Source organism: Biomphalaria glabrata, chromosome 9, assembly GCF_947242115.1.
Source record: "Biomphalaria glabrata chromosome 9, xgBioGlab47.1, whole genome shotgun sequence".
NCBI lineage: Eukaryota > Metazoa > Mollusca > Gastropoda > Planorbidae > Biomphalaria > Biomphalaria glabrata.
In genome coordinates, this window is record NC_074719.1 from 34,191,452 (window position 1) to 34,211,554 (window position 20,103).

At 36.4% G+C, this 20,103-nt stretch overlaps 1 protein-coding gene across 5 annotated transcripts; it reads left to right on the plus strand.

Annotated features, from left to right (window-relative positions):
• Positions 1-5,888: 5,888 nt before the first annotated feature.
• Positions 5,889-18,112, plus strand: LOC106066579 (uncharacterized). 5 transcript variants are annotated; one of them, XM_056040463.1, is made up of 10 exons: positions 5,889-6,041; positions 7,053-7,316; positions 8,874-9,003; positions 12,600-12,677; positions 12,850-13,148; positions 13,251-13,389; positions 14,205-14,276; positions 15,781-15,837; positions 16,458-16,526; positions 16,649-18,112. In XM_056040463.1, exons 2-10 carry the CDS (start codon positions 7,218-7,220, stop codon positions 17,536-17,538), a joined length of 1,833 nt encoding a protein of 610 aa, XP_055896438.1. In that variant the 5' UTR covers positions 5,889-6,041; positions 7,053-7,217; the 3' UTR covers positions 17,539-18,112. The 5 variants fall into 5 exon arrangements, with proteins under 5 accessions (XP_055896438.1, XP_055896440.1, XP_055896441.1 ...); XM_056040465.1 differs by having other exon boundaries at positions 8,874-8,991; XM_056040464.1 differs by lacking the exon at positions 5,889-6,041 and adding an exon at positions 6,392-6,811.
• Positions 18,113-20,103: the final 1,991 nt, after the last annotated feature.

Sequence of the window (20,103 nt, forward strand, 5' to 3'; positions counted from 1 at the left end):
AGTAGTCAAAGAGCCACAGCCAAGTAGTCAAAGAGCCACAGCCAAGTAGTCAAAGAGCCACAGCCAAGTAGTCAAAGAGCCACAGCCAAGTAGTCAAAGAGCCACAGCCAAGTAGTCAAAGAGCCACAGCCAAGTAGTCTAATAGCCACAGCCAAATAGTGAAAGCGCCATAGCCGAGTAGTCAAAGAGCCACAGCCAAGTAGTCTAATAGCCACAGCCAAGTAGTCTAATAGCCACAGCCAAGTAGTCTAATAGCCACAGCCAAGTAGTCAAAGAGCCACAGCCAAGTAGTCAAAGAGCCACAGCCAAGTAGTCAAAGCGCCACAGCCAAGTAGTCAAAGAGCCACAGCCAAGTAGTCTAATAGCCACAGCCAAGTAGTCTAATAGCCACAGCCAAGTAGTCTAATAGCCACAGCCAAGTAGTCAAAGAGCCACAGCCAAGTAGTCTAATAGCCACAGCCAAGTAGTCTAATAGCCACAGCCAAGTAATCAAAGAGCCACAGCCAAGTAGTCTAATAGCCACAGCCAAGTAGTCTAATAGCCACAGCCAAGTAATCAAAGAGCCACAGCCAAGTAGTCAAAGAGCCACAGCCAAGTAGTCTAATAGCCACAGCCAAGTAGTCTAATAGCCACAGCCAAGTAGTCTAATAGCCACAGCCAAGTAATCAAAGAGCCACAGCCAAGTAGTCTAATAGCCACAGCCAAGTAGTCTAATAGCCACAGCCAAGTAGTCTAATAGCCACAGCCAAGTAGTCTAATAGCCACAGCCAAGTAGTCTAATAGCCACAGCCAAGTAGTCTAATAGCCACAGCCAAATAGTGAAAGCGCCATAGCCGAGTAGTCAAAGAGCCACAGCCAAGTAGTCAAATAGCCACAGCCAAGTAGTCTAATAGCCACAGCCAAGTAGTCTAATAGCCACAGCCAAATAGTCTAATAGCCACAGCCAAGTAGTCAAAGAGCCACAGCCAAGTAGTCAAAGAGCCACAGCCAAGTAGTCTAATAGCCACAGCCAAATAGTCAAAGAGCCACAGCCAAGTAGTCAAAGAGCCACAGCCAAGTAGTCAAAGAGCCACAGCCAAGTAGTCAAAGCGCCACAGCCAAGTAGTCAAAGAGCCACAGCCAAGTAGTCAAAGAGCCACAGCCAAGTAGTCAAAGAGCCACAGCCAAGTAGTCTAATAGCCACAGCCAAGTAGTCTAATAGCCACAGCCAAGTAGTCTAATAGCCACAGCCAAGTAGTCTAATAGCCACAGCCAAATAGTGAAAGCGCCATAGCCGAGTAGTCAAAGAGCCACAGCCAAATAGCCAAAGCGCCACAGCCAAGTAGTCGAATAGCCACAGCCAAATAGTCAAAGAGCCACAGCCAAGTAGTCTAATAGCCACAGCCAAGTAGTCTAATAGCCACAGCCAAGTAGTCTAATAGCCACAGCCTAATAGTCTAATAGCCACAGCCAAGTAGTCTAATAGCCACAGCCAAGTAGTCTAATAGCCACAGCCAAGTAGTCTAATAGCCACAGCCAAATAGTGAAAGCGCCACAGCCAAATAGTCTAATAGCCACAGCCAAGTAGTCTAATAGCCACAGCCAAGTAGTCTAATAGCCACAGCCAAATAGTCTAATAGCCACAGCCAAGTAGTCTAATAGCCACAGCCAAATAGTGAAAGAGCCACAGCCAAATAGTCTAATAGCCACAGCCAAGTAGTCTAATAGCCACAGCCAAGTAGTCTAATAGCCACAGCCAAGTAGTCTAATAGCCACAGCCAAATAGTGAAAGCGCCACAGCCGAGTAGTCAAAGAGCCACAGCCAAGTAGTCAAAGAGCCACAGCCAAGTAGTCAAAGAGCCACAGCCAAGTAGTCAAAGAGCCACAGCCAAGTAGTCAAAGAGCCACAGCCAAGTAGTCAAAGCGCCACAGTTTGCGACTACTCTATCACATATGCTTCATGTATTCGTTCCTAAAAAATGAGCTCGAGAATCACCGTTGTCTTTCTACTGAGAAGGGTTTTTTAAAAAACTCTTGTGAAGTTGATATATAACATTGAGTCATTACTTTGTATTATTTGTCAAGGGCGTTAGATACATTATGGCTCAATTTGGATTCAGTCACACTCCGATTACTTTAGAGGGGGCAGCTTCAAATTCCTGTATCCGGGCCCAGGAGAAATTAAAAAATATATGCTGTTAAGGCTAAAAACTATTTTCAAAGACCAAACCAGCTCTTGTGTATGTAGTAGAATTACTTCTTTTGATAACGTTATTTTAATTTTTTTAAACGTTTTGGTCCTATAGTGGCCTATAGGAATTTGAGAGCAAGTACGTAACATAAACAGTCTAAGTATAAGACATACAGAACATAAAACAGTCTAAGTCTAAGACATACAGAACATAAAACAGTCTAAGTCTAAGACATACAGAACATAAAACAGTCTAAGTATAAGACATACAGAACATAAAACAGTCTAAGTCTAAGACATACAGAACATAAAACAGTCTAAGTCTAAGACATACAGAACATAAAACAGTCTAAGTCTAAGACATACAGAACATAAAACAGTCTAAGTCTAAGACATACAGAACATAAAACAGTCTAAGTATAAGACATACAGAACATAAAACAGTCAAACTATAAGACATAGAGAACATAAAACAGTCTAAGTATAAGACACACAGAACATAAAACAGTCTAAGACATACAGAACATAAAACAGTCTAAGTATAAGACACACAGAACATAAAACAGTCAAACTATAAGACATACAGAACATAAAACAGTCTAAGTATAAGACACACAGAACATAAAACAGTCTAAGTATAAGACATACAGAACATAAAACAGTCTAAGTATAAGACACACAGAACATAAAATAGTCTAAGTATAAGACACACAGAACATAAAATAGTCTAAGTCTAAGACAAAGTCAATGTGAATCATTCATAACGTGGATAAAAGAATAAAAAAAATGTTGACATGACTCGCTAAGATCGTCTGAATGATATATCACGTGGTTCTTATCAGGATTCAGATACAAAAGTAACAACAATATCAAGAGTTATCTGACAAAAAAAAAACATCAAAAATTTTACAAGAAAATGAGAATGATAGAGAGTAGTAAATACCGAGTCCTATCTCGCCTGTTTTGATAAAGCAAGACTTTAAAACAATAATATGTTTGTCTAGCAAAATGTACACTATTTTATGAAGGTTTTAAGAAACAACTCTGCGATATTTGTGGACTAAAGTGTCTCTCCAAAATAGGGCTCCACAGCCACACGAGGAAGTGTGCGAGATGAACCATAGTCGTTCTACAACTGAAGGAGGCCAACCAAGAAACAACGCCAGTGAGAACACCTTTAACTTCAGTATGGTGTATTATTTAATTTCATTTCTGTATTCTTTATATTTTTTAAAGAAAAAAATGAATACACGATTAAAAAGAGAAATTATTTTATCACACAGACTCAGGCTGCACACCAGAACGAAAAAGTGCCTATTGTGAACTAGCGCATTATTCAAATCAGCATCACAAATGTATGCTGTGAAATGTTATTAACATTAAACAAAGAGAGAAGCAGTGTCTTTTAGTTGGGAGACAGAGACTGTCCACAGTCAACTGGCTTTGAAGGCGAGAAACTAGCGGGTTAAAAAGCAGACAACTCTAGGAAAGATTAACTGTAAAAGAGGATGTGGCTATCTATTTACTGGTGACATGAGATTATCAAAAACGTAGATAGCAGTCTTGGTCTTGCTTTTATTTCCTAAAAAAGACAGACTGACAAACAGGCTTCACAAAAACAAAAGCGGTTTTCCCGTAAGGAGGGAGCCGCTAAAATAAAAGATGTATTGTTTGCATCATAATTAATGAATACTTTCACATTTTTAGAAGTAGAAATTACTCTAAATCATTTGAAAAGATACATGAAAATACAACTTTCAAAAACATATCAGTTTTGTTTTAATCCTTTCCTGCTGAATTCCCAAACCGCTTTTTCATTCCATTATTTTGTAGTGTTAAATCATTGCAAGGAGTCTACTGATCATACTCTTCTATTCATTTTGAGTAATCCTTGTACAATTAAACTCTACTATTGATTTCGAGTCCAGTGGTCCTTGTACAATCAACCTTTTCTAATGATTTCGAGTGATCCTTGTACAATCAAATTCTTCAATTGATTTAGAGTGATCCTTGTACAATCAAACTCTACTATTAATTTCGAGTGATCCTTGTACAATCAAATTCTTCAATTGATTTAGAGTGATCCTTGTACAATCAAACTCTACTATTAATTTCGAGTGATCCTTGTACAATCAAATTCTTCTATTTTTTCTACATCCTAACAAGCTAAGCACAATGTCCTTGTTCGTCTGTTTAACTCCTCTCTGAAGACAAAGAAACATTTGAGTCGAGTGAGAGAATACCAGCTGAAGTGTGGTCATAATAAAAAGAAGCCAAATTTATTTGAACATGTATAAATAAACAGATTTTTTTAAATCATTGTAGCCGTTTTCAAATTATCCGCCCAGTGTCCAGTGTATATGATTTTTTTTCTTTGTTACTTTTTGAACCCATGAAAAGTTAGCAAGCTAATAGGAGGAATTCTAAACAAAAAAAAATATGTTCGTAGTTACAAGTTCAATATTAAATTCTGAAAGCCTATTTTTATCATTATAATAATAATAAAAACGTCTTGATAAAAATTAAATAAACTTTAATATTTTGTCGGAAATCAAAACACCATGGTACTATTATATTGACAGCATTAGGCCTACACTACAGAACGTAACCAAAGCAGTTTAAAGTTGACATGCCAGAGATAAACAGTGCGCCATAAGCCACTGAGGTGTTAGACCTATTCTATAAAGTGTTGTTCTGAATTGTGAGCGCACTTCAAAACCTTTAAGCTACATACAAGCACGCATCTCATACTGATAAGCGTAACAATTACATTAGAAAAAACAAAGGTATATAATGTTGATAGCACACTAATAGTGTGAAATAAAATGGGAGATAACCATACAGAATGTTTATTCCAGACCCGTCTTTATATTTTCCTCTTACTGTCACGGTATGTTAACCCTTAAAACGCGTGTGGTAGTTTAGCCTCTAAACATCAGATTTGTAATTCCATTATGTATGCACTCATTGAAAAACAGCTCAGCACTTTAAGGGTTAAGCTACTACATAACTCAAACGAGAACATAGTAATATCTTTGGTTCTGGAGATTAAGGATGAGTACAGTGTTTCAATTAACTACCTAAACCCAGTTGCAACCTGTATATTTTTTCCGTATCCGGTGCAGACAAAGCCGTTGTCCTGTCTATTTACGTTTTCTTTTCGTCTTCTGCTCCTGTCTTCAATAAGGGCTTTTTTTTCTTTCCAAATGTGGTATCTGCGGCCTTTGGGAGAGTTCTCCAACTGTCTCTTTCAGAAACCACCCGCTGACAGCTACTTTCTTTCATACTAGTGAGGGTGAAATGGGGCCTGAGTTCATCTTTATAGCGCTTTCGGAGGGCACCTCTGTTAGGTCATTTTCTTTTAAGACTGTATAATAGTCTGTAAAAAGGAAAAAAAAAACATTTAAATGCATTAATGAAATAGTTAGGAGTGCGGTGGCTAAGTGGTTAAGCACTCGGCTTCCGAACCTGGGGTCCTGGGTTCTAATCTCGGTGAAGACTGGGATTTTGAATTTCTGGATTTTTAGGGTGCCCTTGAGTTCACCCACCTCTAATGTGATTACCGTACCTTACTTTAGTTGGGGAAAGTAAAGGCGGTTGGTAGTTATGCTGGCCACATAACACCATGCTTGTTAACCGTTGGCCAAAGAAACAGATGACCTTAACATCATCTGCCCCATAGATCGCAAGATCTGAAAGGGAAACTTTTACTTTTTTTTAATGAAATAGTTATTGTGTGAAGACAAATCATTGTAGGAGTTTCACGTACTATAAGACTAGACCCTTTCGTCACGTGACTGTTATCTTACAACGGTTGTAATACCCAAGTACCGTACCTTTTTAGAATCAGAAGCTGCCTACCCTGCCAATGGTAAGTTTGCTTAGTTGTTTACACTATACGTAAGTTGTTTTTTTTTTTATAATAAAAAAAGAAAGGCAAAACAAAACTCATTGGTTTACATTATAAAAATAGTTCAGTAAAAGTGTACTCATGGCTTTGTGTGTACTTTATTGTTGTACTTTATTGTTGCGATTGTCAACAAATCTCTCTCGTTTTAAAAAGGAACAACACGTCATTAGTATAACTCATAATTCTTATTTATCTATTTGTGTATAGCGTTAATTAAGCTTATTACTATGAATGTTGTATTTTATTTTATAATTATTAAACGTAATCTTTTAGAACTTGTTCAATGCGAAATAAAAGGATTGCGTCTCAGCCTCTGGCAACAGTCCAGCACCTGTCCAGCAACAGTCCAGCCCCTGTCCAGCTCATGTGGCTTTGCAATCGCATGCGATGAAATTACATTGACTAATATTTGAAGGGGTGAAGGCACTTCTACTATTGGAAGAGTCAGGAAGTCAGAGCTTGTAAGCCTAGTAAAGCAACTGATCTACAAGAGGTGTACTTTGATTTCAAACTTCCGTTATTTTGCGATCCCGAGGCTTCAAGAATCAACATCCAGGAAAAAATCAGAATTGAACGAAATATGTTAGGCGTTGAGACTATCCAATATGATGTTCACATCTACATATACTGATACAGAGTTGGTGCCACATTTATTGCTGAGAATTCCTTTCGATCACACAAGCAAATTCAAGAGATGGACCATTCTGCTAGAGCGATCAATTATCATTAATGTAAGGACCATGAATTATCTTTTAAAACTGGGCTGCTCTATATCTTTGTAGACAGAACCAACATACTCTTCAATTCTCATAGATTCCGTGAAAACATGTTTTTGATAATATAATAATAATATGATAATATAATATAATACATTCCTGGTCCCTAACATTTCTCTAACTTGCCTCAAAACAATTGTATACAAGAAAAAAAATCATTTTAAATTAAATTGAATTTCGCTTATAACTATTTCAGATGACAGACCAATGCTTTGAGAATGTGACTCGCAATGCCCTGGAAGTAGCCTATATAGAAATGACGAAACTCTGGCCACCACTTGTGCACATCTTTCTAAAGTTTCAATGAAGGGATAAACCAAACATATAAGGAATTTTATTTTTTTTTTAAATTAAATTGAAGATGAGACCTTATTTAGAATTTATAGACATTGTTTTACAACTTCAATATTTAGAAGACATTAAAGAGTTGTGTCAGAATGTTTTGGTGGATATTGATTCGGTAAGTTTAGTTTTAGACAATCGAAACAATAATAGTATGGTATAGACTTTGAGATATGATGTCCAAATTTTGGACCCCTTGTACATCACATAAGGTTGACTTATAACTATAAATCAAATTTTTACAAAGCTTATATCAACTTACTACATATGTCTGTCTGTCTGTATTATAAAAAGCTTTTCACACGTTATTTTTCCCACACTCATTCTCGGATCAAGTTGAAACATTGCACAAATATTCATTGACATAGACAAGACATAAACTATTTATAAACATTAACCCATTAGTCAATTAACTACTGAAATTAATTCGTTTATTTGATACCGATAAGAGAAATAAATCCATCAGTATTATGTGTAGGGTTGTCCCTTCCAATGATTGCTCACATTTTTTCGCCGACACCCAATCTCGGATCAAGTAGAAATTTTAAACAATAATAAATTGTATTTATTGTACCTAAATAAACATGAAGCGATTTAAAAATTAACCAATTAGTCAATTAATTATTGGTAATTAATAATTTTGTTTGATATCGAATGAAGGAAATAACTTCTATATTATTGAAACATACAGTTGTATTATTGGTAATTAATAATTTTTTTGATATCGAATGAAGGAAATAGCTTCTACATTATTGAAACATACAGTTGTAAGTGCGGAGTTATTCGCATTTGATAAAAGTTTTTTTTAAGGATTTTTCCACATTTGGCTTGTACGTGTTATTCTGTATTATTTATAGCATTCAAGGTTGTTGAACTTTATTATGACTATTTATTAGATCTTTGTCAAGGACGGGGGATCATTATGTGGTGACACTGGGGAACCCAGAAGAGGTTTTCAAAATCCTTTATTTGTTTTATTATTGTAGAGAAAAACTTTGAATTCCACTTAACCACTATATGAAGTGAAATGTAAGGTTTACATCTGTTTGCTTTATTTACGTGATATCTAGACACCAATACTTTTGGGTGAATCTTGAAAAGACGTGGCTTAAATATGACTTACATTTACTTGGAGACTGTTGGATAGGTATTTGAATTCTCTCATGTCGACATCGGAAAATAAAAGTTTGTCGGAACTGTGCAAAAGACCGTGGCGTAGCTAGGGTGGGGGAGGAGGGGGAATAATTTGAAAATTCCCCCGGGCTCCCACTTAAATATAATGCAAAATGCAGGGGCCTCCAAAGAGGTCTAGCCCCCTGCTGGCCCCAAAACGATGGAAAATTCCTAGCTACGTCCCTGGCAAAAGACGTACCTACTACGCTCCAACTTCTTTAGCCTCCTACTAGGTGATATAATGACTAGTCCCAGAACCACTTCACTTACTCAATATCTACCTTCCAAGTTGCACTGCCTTTACTCTTTTCTCTTATGTTTGAAGTCATGTCATTATTTAGCAGGATGTTAATTTCCCATATCATTATAATGCTAAGAATTATAAATCAAATTCTTACATGAACATAACTGCATATTTTGTGATTATTGCAACAGTATTTTTACAACACTTCAAATAAGCGTTTCTATGTTGTTCTTGTTGTTTTGTTGTTCCACTATTTAGCTCCAGAAAAGAGGCCATCTATGGATTGAGGACAAAGAGACGTCTACGTATACAGATCTCAAACAATATATTAAAGATAAAAGTTCAGAAATGTTACAAAATTGCCTTTCTATGATACGTAAGTTTAAAGGTATTTATAGTTGTCAATAACATAAATAGACTACTTACTTCGATTGGTATATATTTTTATTACTTTCATGTAATGACCTAAATTAACCAATCGATCTGGATAAATTAATTTATCCACCTGTCTCTAGTCATTGATTCGGAAAGCTATAACAAGATAGAACCTTAAAGAGATATCTTTCTTGGAAGTTGAATTTAACTGTTTTTCTTCATATGCTTTTATGAAGAGATTGGAACCAAAAAACGAACAATACTACCGATTTTTTACGACGTCAAAGTTTTTTCCTTTTACTCAAAGTTAGCTAATATACAAGGGAGGAAATTCAGATTACCTGCGAAATTATATAAATGTATCTTTTCCTCTATTTTACATGGCTGCTAAAAGTCTATTAGTTACTGATTTAAAGCTTACTACCTTACAGAAATCATTGACATTAACAAAATCAATGACTATTGAAAGATATAGGTTTTAGATATTGACTATTGAATCTACATCTAGACATGTTTTTTTTTTATATCGACGAATAATATAGGCATAGACATAGCCTATTATATATGGCTCCTTTTGTCTCGAAAGGCAATGGATGCGCCCAAGTGAGTCACTGGTTTTGGCTTAATCTTGAGACGGGGCAGAATCTGGTGTGGCTAATCAAGCCAATTCTAGAACGGCAGACTTTGCCACAATTCGTACATTTGTATGCCTCTGATTTAGGGCTAGCAGACAGGGCAGCTTTCTTTTTTTCCCTCTTGATTAAAGCCGCTTCAATTCTTTTGTTCTCAGCAAGGGTTGTCCCAGCACGCACAGTCTGTCTCCATGCACTCCGGTCTTTGGCTATGTTTTCCCACATACTTTCACTGATGCCTGAGGCTCTCATGTCTCGCTTGCAGACATCTCTATATGTTAGTCTTGGGCGGCCCTTGGGTCTGACTCCTTCCACAAGCTCAGCATATAAGATATCTTTCGGGATTCTACCATCTGGTATGCGGGTGACATGTCCGAGCCAGCGTAATTTCCTTTGTGTCAGGAGAGCATACATGCTGTTCATATTGGCCAGTCTCAAAACTTCCTGATTGGAGATATGGTCCCTCCAAGAGATGCCCATTATGCGTCTCAGGCAGCGCAAGTGGAAACTATTCAATCTGTGCTCTTGGTACATGTATGTTGACCAGCTTTCACTGCCATAAAGGAGAGTGCTCACAACACAGGTGTTGTAGACTAGGATTTTGGTAGCTGTGGTCAATTTACCATTTTCCCAGACGCGCTTGGAGAGTTTTGCCAATGCTGTGGTAGCTTTTCCTATCCTTTTTGTCAGCTCGATGTCTAAGTCTAGGTTACTGACAATTGTTGAACCCAAGTAGGTAAATTCCTGCACCACTGAAAGGGTGTGGTTCCCAATTTGTATTATAGGTATTTCTGCAACGTCTTGTGCCAGGATTTCGGTCTTGGAGAGACTTATAGTAAGGCTAAACTCTTGACAAGCAGCTGCTAAGGCGTTCACTAGCTTCTGTAGACCTCCTTGTGAGTGAGATACGAGTGCCGCGTCATTGGCAAACAGCAGCTCCCTTATCAAGATACGACGCCTTTTCGTTTTGGCTTTAAGACGTGCCAGGTTAAAGAGCCTTCCATCGGATCTGCTATGGATGTATATTCCGTCTTCCAGGGATTTAAAAGCACTGGATAGTACGACTGAGAAGAAGATGCCAAAAAGTGTAGGGGCCAGTACACATCCTTGTTTTACACCGCTCTTAATGGAGAATGGCCTGGAGGAAGAACTTTCAAACTGAACGGTGCCCTGCATATTTTCGTGAAAAGCTGACACTAGTTTTCTTAACTTATTTGGACAGCCGATTCTCTCTAGTACAGCAAACAGACCGCTTCTGCTAACAAGGTCAAAGGCCTTGGTCAAATCAATAAAAGCTATGAAGAGGGGCTGCTTTTGTTCTCTGCTCTTCTCCTGTAGCTGCCGCAGAGAGAAAATCATATCTGTTGTAGATCTTCCTGCCCTAAAGCCACACTGCGACTCTGGATAAACACGATCTGCCAGGATCTGTAATCGCTTTAGTAACACTCTAGCAAAAGCCTTTCCAACTATGCTAAGCAGTGAGATGCCTCTGTAATTGTTACAATCAGAGCGGTCGCCTTTATTTTTATAAATTGTAACAATGTTGGAGTCTTTCAATTCCTGGGGGACCATTCCTTGTTCCCAGCACAAGCTTAGCAGTTCATGGAGTGGTTTGATTAGGGCACATTTTCCAGCCTGAATTACTTCAGCAGGAATGCCATCTCCTCCGGGTGTTTTCCCATGTGCAAGCATGTCAATGGCAATGCTCAGCTCCTTTGCTGAGGGCGTTTCGTCTAATTCCGTCAAAACTGGAAGTGATGGGAAGTTGGAAACAGCATTTGGTGAGATGGCGTTTTCAATCTGGTAGAGTTCTGCATAGTGTTCTACCCATCGTTCCATTTGCAGCGCACGATCGCTGATGATTGAGCCATCTTTTGACTTGAGTGGAGCACACTTGCTGGTGTGAGGTCCAAAGGCTTTTCTCATGCCCTCATATAGTCCTCTTATGTTACCACAGTCGGCACAAGATTGAATATCTTCGAATAGCTCCTGCCAGTATTTGTTAGCACATTGTCTCGCTACTCTTTGGGCATTGTTACGTGCAGCACTGAGCCTTATTAAGTTGCTTGGGGTGGGATCCTTCTTGTAGATTAGCATGGCTGCTCTCTTGTTCGTAGTGGCAGTTTCCATTTCTGGTAGACTAGCTTCAAACCAGTCTTCGCTTTTCTTGGTTTTGTTTCCAAAGACCAGTGATGATGTTTGGTAGATTGTATCACGCATAAACGTCCAGCTTTTTTCTACCTCAGTCACAGAGAAGTTTTTAAAAGCTTCCTCTAATTTGTTCTCAAATTCGGTGCAAAGATCAGAATTTTTTGTGCTAGTAGTATTCAGGCGTGATTTTCTTTTTCCCTGTGAAGTGTGGATCTTAGTTGGCAGCAGTCTTGTCCGGCATGACACTAAAGTATGATCAGTATCACAATCCGCGCTTTGGTAGCTACGTGTCAGCAGTATATTTCCAATGTCCTTTTTTCGTGTCAGTATCACATCCAGCTGGTGCCAGTGCCCAGACCTAGGGTGCCTCCATGAGACACAGTGCTGTGGTTTTGTTCTGAAGTATGTGTTGGTAATGCAGAGCTTATGGTATGTGCAGAATTCAAGCAGTCTTTGTCCGTTCTCATTCATCTTTCCGATTCCAAAAAGCCCAAGACAGTCTGGCCAGGTAGTGTGATCTGATCCTACTCTGGCATTGAAGTCACTTAATTTTTTTATATCGACGAATAATATAGGCATAGACATAGCCTATTATTATTATTATTAACAGATATATTTGAAGTGATTTATGTACAGACAATTTTCGAATTTGAAGTTATAATTACATTTATATAGAAGCTGTCTTTAATTGATGTGTATAAATAATATGTATAAAGCGAAAGCTGACATTTACAACAAACGACCCATACATGTATAGAAAATAAACGTGTGCAAGTAATAGACTGGACAGATAAGATGAAAGATTTGTTTTTTCATCTCTTTAAAGATAGTAAATTTGATCAGTTCACTGAGGCTAATCCACTTTTACAAGAAGTCGATCATGAATCAGCCTCAACTATAAATGGTAAATAGATTTTTCGAGAACCATTCTTAGTTCAATTGGTAGTAGGAATGACTTTATAATTTTAAAGTAAAGTTTTTTATAAACATTATTTTGTTAAAAAGAACCAGTAAATACGATCTTAAATATTTTTGACTTAATTCCTTAAAAATGTGTTAAATATATTTTGTCAAAGATCCACAGAATGACAGCTTAAAGGTCAAAATGAACGACAGATTAAGAACTACACAATTAGAAAAGATTTTTCGAAAACTAGACGAACAAGAAAAGATGAAAGACAAAAGAGATGTAAGAACAGAAATATCGCTGGATGACTTTCAAAATGTCGAAAGCAAATATATTGAGTTTTACGAAGAATTAATGGCAGAGCTTGACTCTAACAGCAGTTTCATGTCTCAACTAAACACACAGTGTCATACATTGTCAGCAGAACTAAAGTATACCACAGAACATAAATCATTACAACAAAGAAAGGTATTTCTTCACTTTATTCCACATAATAGAATTAGATTAATTCTAAAAAATTTAAATTGACCTTGTGAAATTCAGCAACCGAAATTACAATTTTCTTTCTAGGTAGAAAGCATTACTAGCTTGGCGGAGTTACTTTTCCAAAAGCAATACAGGTTTGGTAAAAAGTGTCAAGTTGTCCTACACAATCAAGACGACTTCAGTCACAGCATACAAGACTTCTTATCGCAAAAGGATTCTTTTGGTAATTTCGTTTCGTGGTAATTTCGTTTCCAACATTTGTCTCACATCGTGGTAGTTTCGTTTCCAACATTTGTCTCACATCGTGGTAGTTTCGTTTCCAACATTTGTCTCACATCGTGGTAGTTTCGTTTCCAACATTTGTCTCACATCGTGGTAGTTTCGTTTCCAACATTTGTCTCACATCGTGGTAGTTTCGTTTCCAACATTTGTCTCACATCGTGGTAGTTTCGTTTCCAACATTTGTCTCACATCGTGGTAGTTTCGTTTCCAACATTTGTCTCACATCGTGGTAATTTCGTTTCTAACGTATGTCGAACATCAAGATAATGCTTACATAGTTATGGTGCATATTGTTTATTGTTATAGACAGTGCTTTTTTGTGACGGTATGCGTCGTAACGGCACCTTTTTCAATATGGGGAAAAAAATATTACTTTTCTTGTATTTAACGTTTATTGTTAATTTATTAGTAGGCCTAGTTAAAAGTTAGGCAATCCATCACTGATTACCGGCACCTATTTTTTTTTGTTTTTGTTTTGTTTATTTTCTACGATGCGGATGTTATTTCAGATTTAAAATAATTTTTACAACCCAAACTGCCCTTTATGGACGATTGTCCATAGCGGCTACCACACAACTAGGCAGCCAACTAAAGCAGTTTTATCTACCAAATATTTTATTCGGACTCTTGGATTCATTAAATACTATCTACACATTCTACCTCGAGATTATTGTGATCTCCAGAACATATTTAACTGTAAATTAAAATTTTCCATAAAAGGTTATAGATCTATGAATACTTACTTTTTGTTTTCAGAAACAAGTGATGAAGAATACACTAGGATTAAATTACAGTTGGTACGCAAAGGGATTAAAACAAAACAATCAGGTACTTCATTCGCATATACTTGACTAGAGAAAACAAGAACAACAGTTTACAATTCTTTTCAAAAGAAATCAATATCTCCTTCATATAACTTATAAAGCGATTCGTTTTCTTTTAATATATAATGAATAATGATAAATTAAGTATTTTGTTTACTCCGTCCTATTCCCCACCCCCACCCCTATCCCGAGAAAAAAACTCATGAATCTATAAATCTAAAAGTATGTAAAAAAAAAATTTCAGATCATGCGGTCTGTAAAGGTCTTTTGTTTCTATGGCCCACTGTTAACGAGTGTGTCGTGTGGCCAGTAAAACTAAGCTTTGGTAAACTATTCTAATAAATATCCCTTTCAATCTAGAATTAGAAGACAGTGCGCACCATTTTCCTGAACATTAATTTTAAATTAAATTCGACAGAGAAAATACCAAAAGACGTAGAGTCTGTTCAAGATAAAGATCTAGGTCTCTAGCCGCATTGTTTTTTTTTTTACTTTTTATAGTTTGAAAAAAAGTATAACGGTCGAACTAGAGTTTTCAAGTGTGGCAAACGAGCTACTGATTCTTTAATCAACCATATGTATATATCAACTGTCAAATTTCTAGGAAAATCGTTAGAGACGATTTCGAGAATCACGTCCACCCACCCTTTGCCCGTGTTACGTAAATGTGTGAATTGAATAGTGCTATTATAATACCAAGAAATACATTACAAAGTACTTTTTTGTAAAAAGACAATACCTCCATTATTAAACTTAAAATATGATAAAACATATTTTAAAAAAGCAAATTACGCACTCAAAATGCTATGAGCGTAGCCAAAAGGGGTTTTGAGTTTAAGCCCCCCATCAGCGGGATTTGAAGCTAAAAAACACATCTTCAACATAAAAAAACAGCAAATTACGCATTCAAAATGTTATGAGCGTAGCCAAAAGGGAGTTTTGAGTTTAAACCCCCCTCAGGGGGGTTTGAAGTCAAATAATACCTCTTCGATATAAAAAAGCAAATTACACAAAATTCTATGAGCGAAGCCAAAGGTGTTTTGAGTTTAAACCCTCCTTCAGGAGTTTGAAGCCAAAAAAATACCTCTTCAATATAAAAAAAAGCAAATTACACACTTCAAAATGCTATGAGCTTAGCCAAAGGGGGATTAGATGCTTAAAAATACCTCTTCAGTGTAAAAACAAAAAAAGCAAAATACACACTCAAAAATCTATGAGCGGAGCCAAGCCAATGGGGTTTTGAGTTTAAAACCCCCTCCTCCAGAGGGATTTTTATTTCAGTTTTTGAGTTTTTATAGCTCATTCCGGCTACTCATTCCATGCTATGGCAGTTGTGTAGAAAGTGCACTTGTACAAACTTGTCCAAGCATGTGGAATAAGAAATGTGCCTTTGTGTCTAAGTATTTTATTGGGCTGTGCTTTTGAATTTGTAATTTATCGTTCAGTGTTTTAGTTATTATTGCTTCAGTGTTGAAAAAAAAATAAAAATAATTTTTTTCCTTTATTAGCCAGAAACTTAAAAGATATCAAGAGAATAGAGAACGTGAATTTGGATAGCATACCAGGTTAGTGAAACTTATCTTGCTCACAATAAACATAGAATCATTTTAATATTTCAGTTGGTGCTTGCATACTCAGATGTATGTAATAAGCAAGCGGAGCCAGGATAATTATTTTTTTTTTGGGCGGGGGGGGGGGGTAGGATGGCACTTTTTTAACTTTATTTTTCTTTGCATTCACACAAACACACTTATGTGTATACAATCTACATTTATGCAATGAAAAATTATACACAGATTTCATTCAATTTTTATAACATTATTTAGCCATAAGAAAGTAGTGTAAGTATAAATGTTAAAATAAAAAAAAAAAAAATTCCATTTTAAATATAATCATGACCCCTTACTGTTGTTTTAAAAGCTGTGTATTTTATAACATTACGGCTTGCATGATTATTTTTAAAAACAAAACAGTTACATTTCAAAAGACAAACAGTGGCCATTGCACCTAAAGTTTACAAGATGCAAATATCATGAAACTGAATTTCCCATAGCTTTTCTAGTTTTTGAAATGTGAGAGGCAGATAGCCGGTTAGACGGACGTACGGACAGACGACACAAATTCAATATTGACTTTACCTCTTTCGGGAACCGCTGATATCATTTATGCCGAATTTATATTTCAGAGTTGTTCTTTTGTGTATTAACTGGTCAATCAAATGTCAAATGTAATGAAGACTGTCCTCATGTTATAGGTAAAATAATTTTTTTCAGTTTCTTAAAATTTAATCACTTTTTTTGTTGGTAATGTATCCGTTATATTGTATTACACTGAATAAAACAACAACATGTTTAACTATAACTATTTCATAAACAGGTCATCATGAGCAACAAATATCAGAAGGTGGAGAGGATGACCTATATAAGCATTTGGAAAACTGTATAAAGAATCCAGGTCACACACAGTTTATCCCTGTCGATATGTTTAGTCTAGAACATCTTCCTGAAGTTCATCGCGACAATGACTTATATACATTTGTAAAAGCTGTAGCTGACCTGACAGTTAAAGTCAGCGTCACACTGGTCAGTCCACAAAGGCCAGAATTTTGGCCGGATACAAATATTCCTTACTTTTTGTACAACATGAAGGGGAGTAAATCTTTAAGAACCGGAAGTGGGATAGTGAAAGCAGTGATAAAGTGGAAAAGGGGAAGATGTCCAATTGATAGGTATCAAAATCCATTCAAGCCAGAGAAACAGTGGTGGACATTAAGGGTACTAACGGCAGCAAATGTAATTTTTGACGACTCTGAGGCGAACCACACAACGTTAAGATTGTTTTATGACAAAGAAGATAGCCCAGAAGTTGTCGTAAATGTGATGATTAGCAATGTATCAAAGGATATCAATAACGACATATCTTTGTTGGATTGCGTCACTTGTGAGCTAAATCTAAATGTCGTCAACAGGCTAAGGGAAATGGTGAAACATTATGATGATCTGTATGAGAAGGTGGCACAAAAATATGAACAGTCTAGAGACATCGACAAGTTGATGTTTATAGTGTCACATCCTCATGGATGTCGTAAACAGGTTAGCATTGGTCAATGGAAGGACCATGTTCAATTTAGTGATTATTTCGACCGGTTTACATACACGACATGTACATGCCCAGGAAGTAGTGGAGCCAGTGTCCACTGTTTGGGATATGGATGGTATATTCATTGTGGACGTTTGCAGACTGGACTTCATTATAGCAGTACTTAAACTAAATCAAATGTGTTTATTGTTGTGTATCCTTATAAAAAATATAAACAGACTCTACATTAATGGAAATGAAATAATTTTTGACATCTCTGCGTTGCTTGTCTTTGTTTACGTAAATATTATGTACAATAATTTAATTCATATTTGAAGAAATGAAATTATTACAATCATCTTTTGTCAATTAAAAAAACAAAACATAAATAATGATAGACTGCATACTGTGAACGTTACATTGTCAATGTATTTTATGGTTAGTAATGTATTAATAACCTTCCCTCTCACCATTGTGTAGCCCCTACATCCATATAAAGACCACGCGTGCTGTTTGTTTTATAAATATAAAAATATAGATTTTCTTACCTAATCTCCATTGATTAACACATCTTTGCATAATATGATAACAAAATAGAAAAACTTTTTTACGTTCAAATGATATAATAAACGAAACATTCATATTTTAGTTGAAAAAAAAAACGAGAAAAATGGCCCGAAGCTCTAACAACTTAGATGAACAGTCATAAAGTCATATTACTATGTTCCAAATGTCAGTTGAAATTAAATTATTCCAATTTTTTTTCTCTTGTGTATTGAGTGTTTGACTTGTATATTGTGGTTTTGGCATTGTGAGCCAATCATCATTGGCCTCCTTCAGTCGTAGAACGACTATGGTTCATCTCGAACATGGCTTCATATGGCTGCGGAGCCCTATTTTGGAGAGAGCTAATAGTGTTGTGAGCTTATAGCGTTGTGAGCTAATAGGAGGCCTATTAATCGAAAGAGAGATATAAACTTTTTTTTCAGGTTGAATGAAATAAATCTATGCCATCTATAATCTGTAATGATGGCAGAAGATATTGACTTTATAGATTTTGAATTCTATATGACAAAAATCATTAAATTTAATAATAATAAATGTATCCGTGACAAACTCATAAATGGTTGACGTTTGTCGAATATCTTTATTTAAATAAAAATACAAAGGCTTAAATGATTTTCAGTAACAATTTTTAATCGTCAGTGGACGTCAAGTGTGTTGTGGGAGTGAAGGCTAGTGAATAGATATACTAAATATTTTTAGAGAAAATAATAAATAATACGGCACCATCAGAGTGTCCTATGTGTAATATTATAGTATAAGCTATTGCTAGACATCACTATAGAAACTACATCTGCTTTTTTTTTTGTTTTAAAACTTTAAAAATGGTTCGGACGTTAAGAATATCAAGATCATAACGGGAAGAAAGATTATCAGCAAAATGTTTAATATCTTAGTTTTTTACTATTTCACTATAGGACTATCATGCATGTGTGCAGGGCCGCAGCGAGGGTTGTGGCCGCCTGCGTGCGAAATTCTAAAATGCAGCCCTCCCCCACCATTTTTTTTTTAGAAAAATAATTCATTAAAACTGAGCTAAACACTGTAAAGAAAAATGTGCCTTTTGATTTCAATTCATTTTTGTAGACCATTCCTATTTTTTCCCTTTTCATATTCCCACCGTTGTTATATCGCATACGTACAACTAAGAACTAGGAACAATTTCGGACTTATGTGTTTTCAGAAATCTGAAATCTTAGCTCTTTGAGATAAACATTAAAAATTGATCTATTTCTAACTACTCGCTTATGCTTCTGTACTTGCGACGATGAATTTATAATTGATGAGCAGGAGCGTAGCTAGGGATTTGGGGGCCCGGGGAGATTGACCTCTTAGGGGGGGGGGCCTTGCATTTTGACATTAGACTTGAGATAATGTACTTAATAAATATATAACCCTACCTTCAAATTGGTAAAGTATATCAGTAAAATTAACAAAAAACAATCATTAAGACTCTTTTAATGAATAATACCGTTGTTTATTGGCGAAATAATGCACAACTGACAAATCTCAATTCATATCACTTCACGTGCTTTCTGTGAGGCAAAAGCATCTATAACATCATCTACATCGATAGTGTCTAGTATTTGTAACTTCACTGACATTAAAGCCATGCTAAGCCTTTTTTGCGTCTTTGTGCTCCTGAGATTGTCTTTGATTAACTTGAGCTTTGAGAATGATCTCTCACATGACGCAATGGAAGTTAGAAGTATTCGAAAGTATGTTGCAAGGTTTGAGCACACATCATTACCATATAAAGCCTGCTTCCTCAATATGTCAGTTGGTGATTGTGGCACTGTTTTGTTGATGAAAAGTGCTCGTGCATCAATGACATCATTGAACAAGCGATTTGCCTGTATCTCATCAAACAGGAAAAAATAACACAGTTTTCCAACAGCGTGTCATCATCCATAGACTCCAACAGGTGTCTTGGTTCAAGAAGAAATACAAAGGTGTCCACATGGATTTCTAGCCTTTAGAATCTGTCCTTCATCTCCATTTGAAGCCTGTCCAGCACTTCTGTCTCAACACGTTTGAATTGTAATTCTATTGACAGTTCCGCATCAGAACTCAACTCGCCATCAAGTCTTTTTTATTTCTTCTGGTTATTTTGATTACAAAAACTCAATAGCATTCACTATCTTCTTTTGCGTCTTCGATGGATTGGGTGATCAGTTTCATCAATTTCA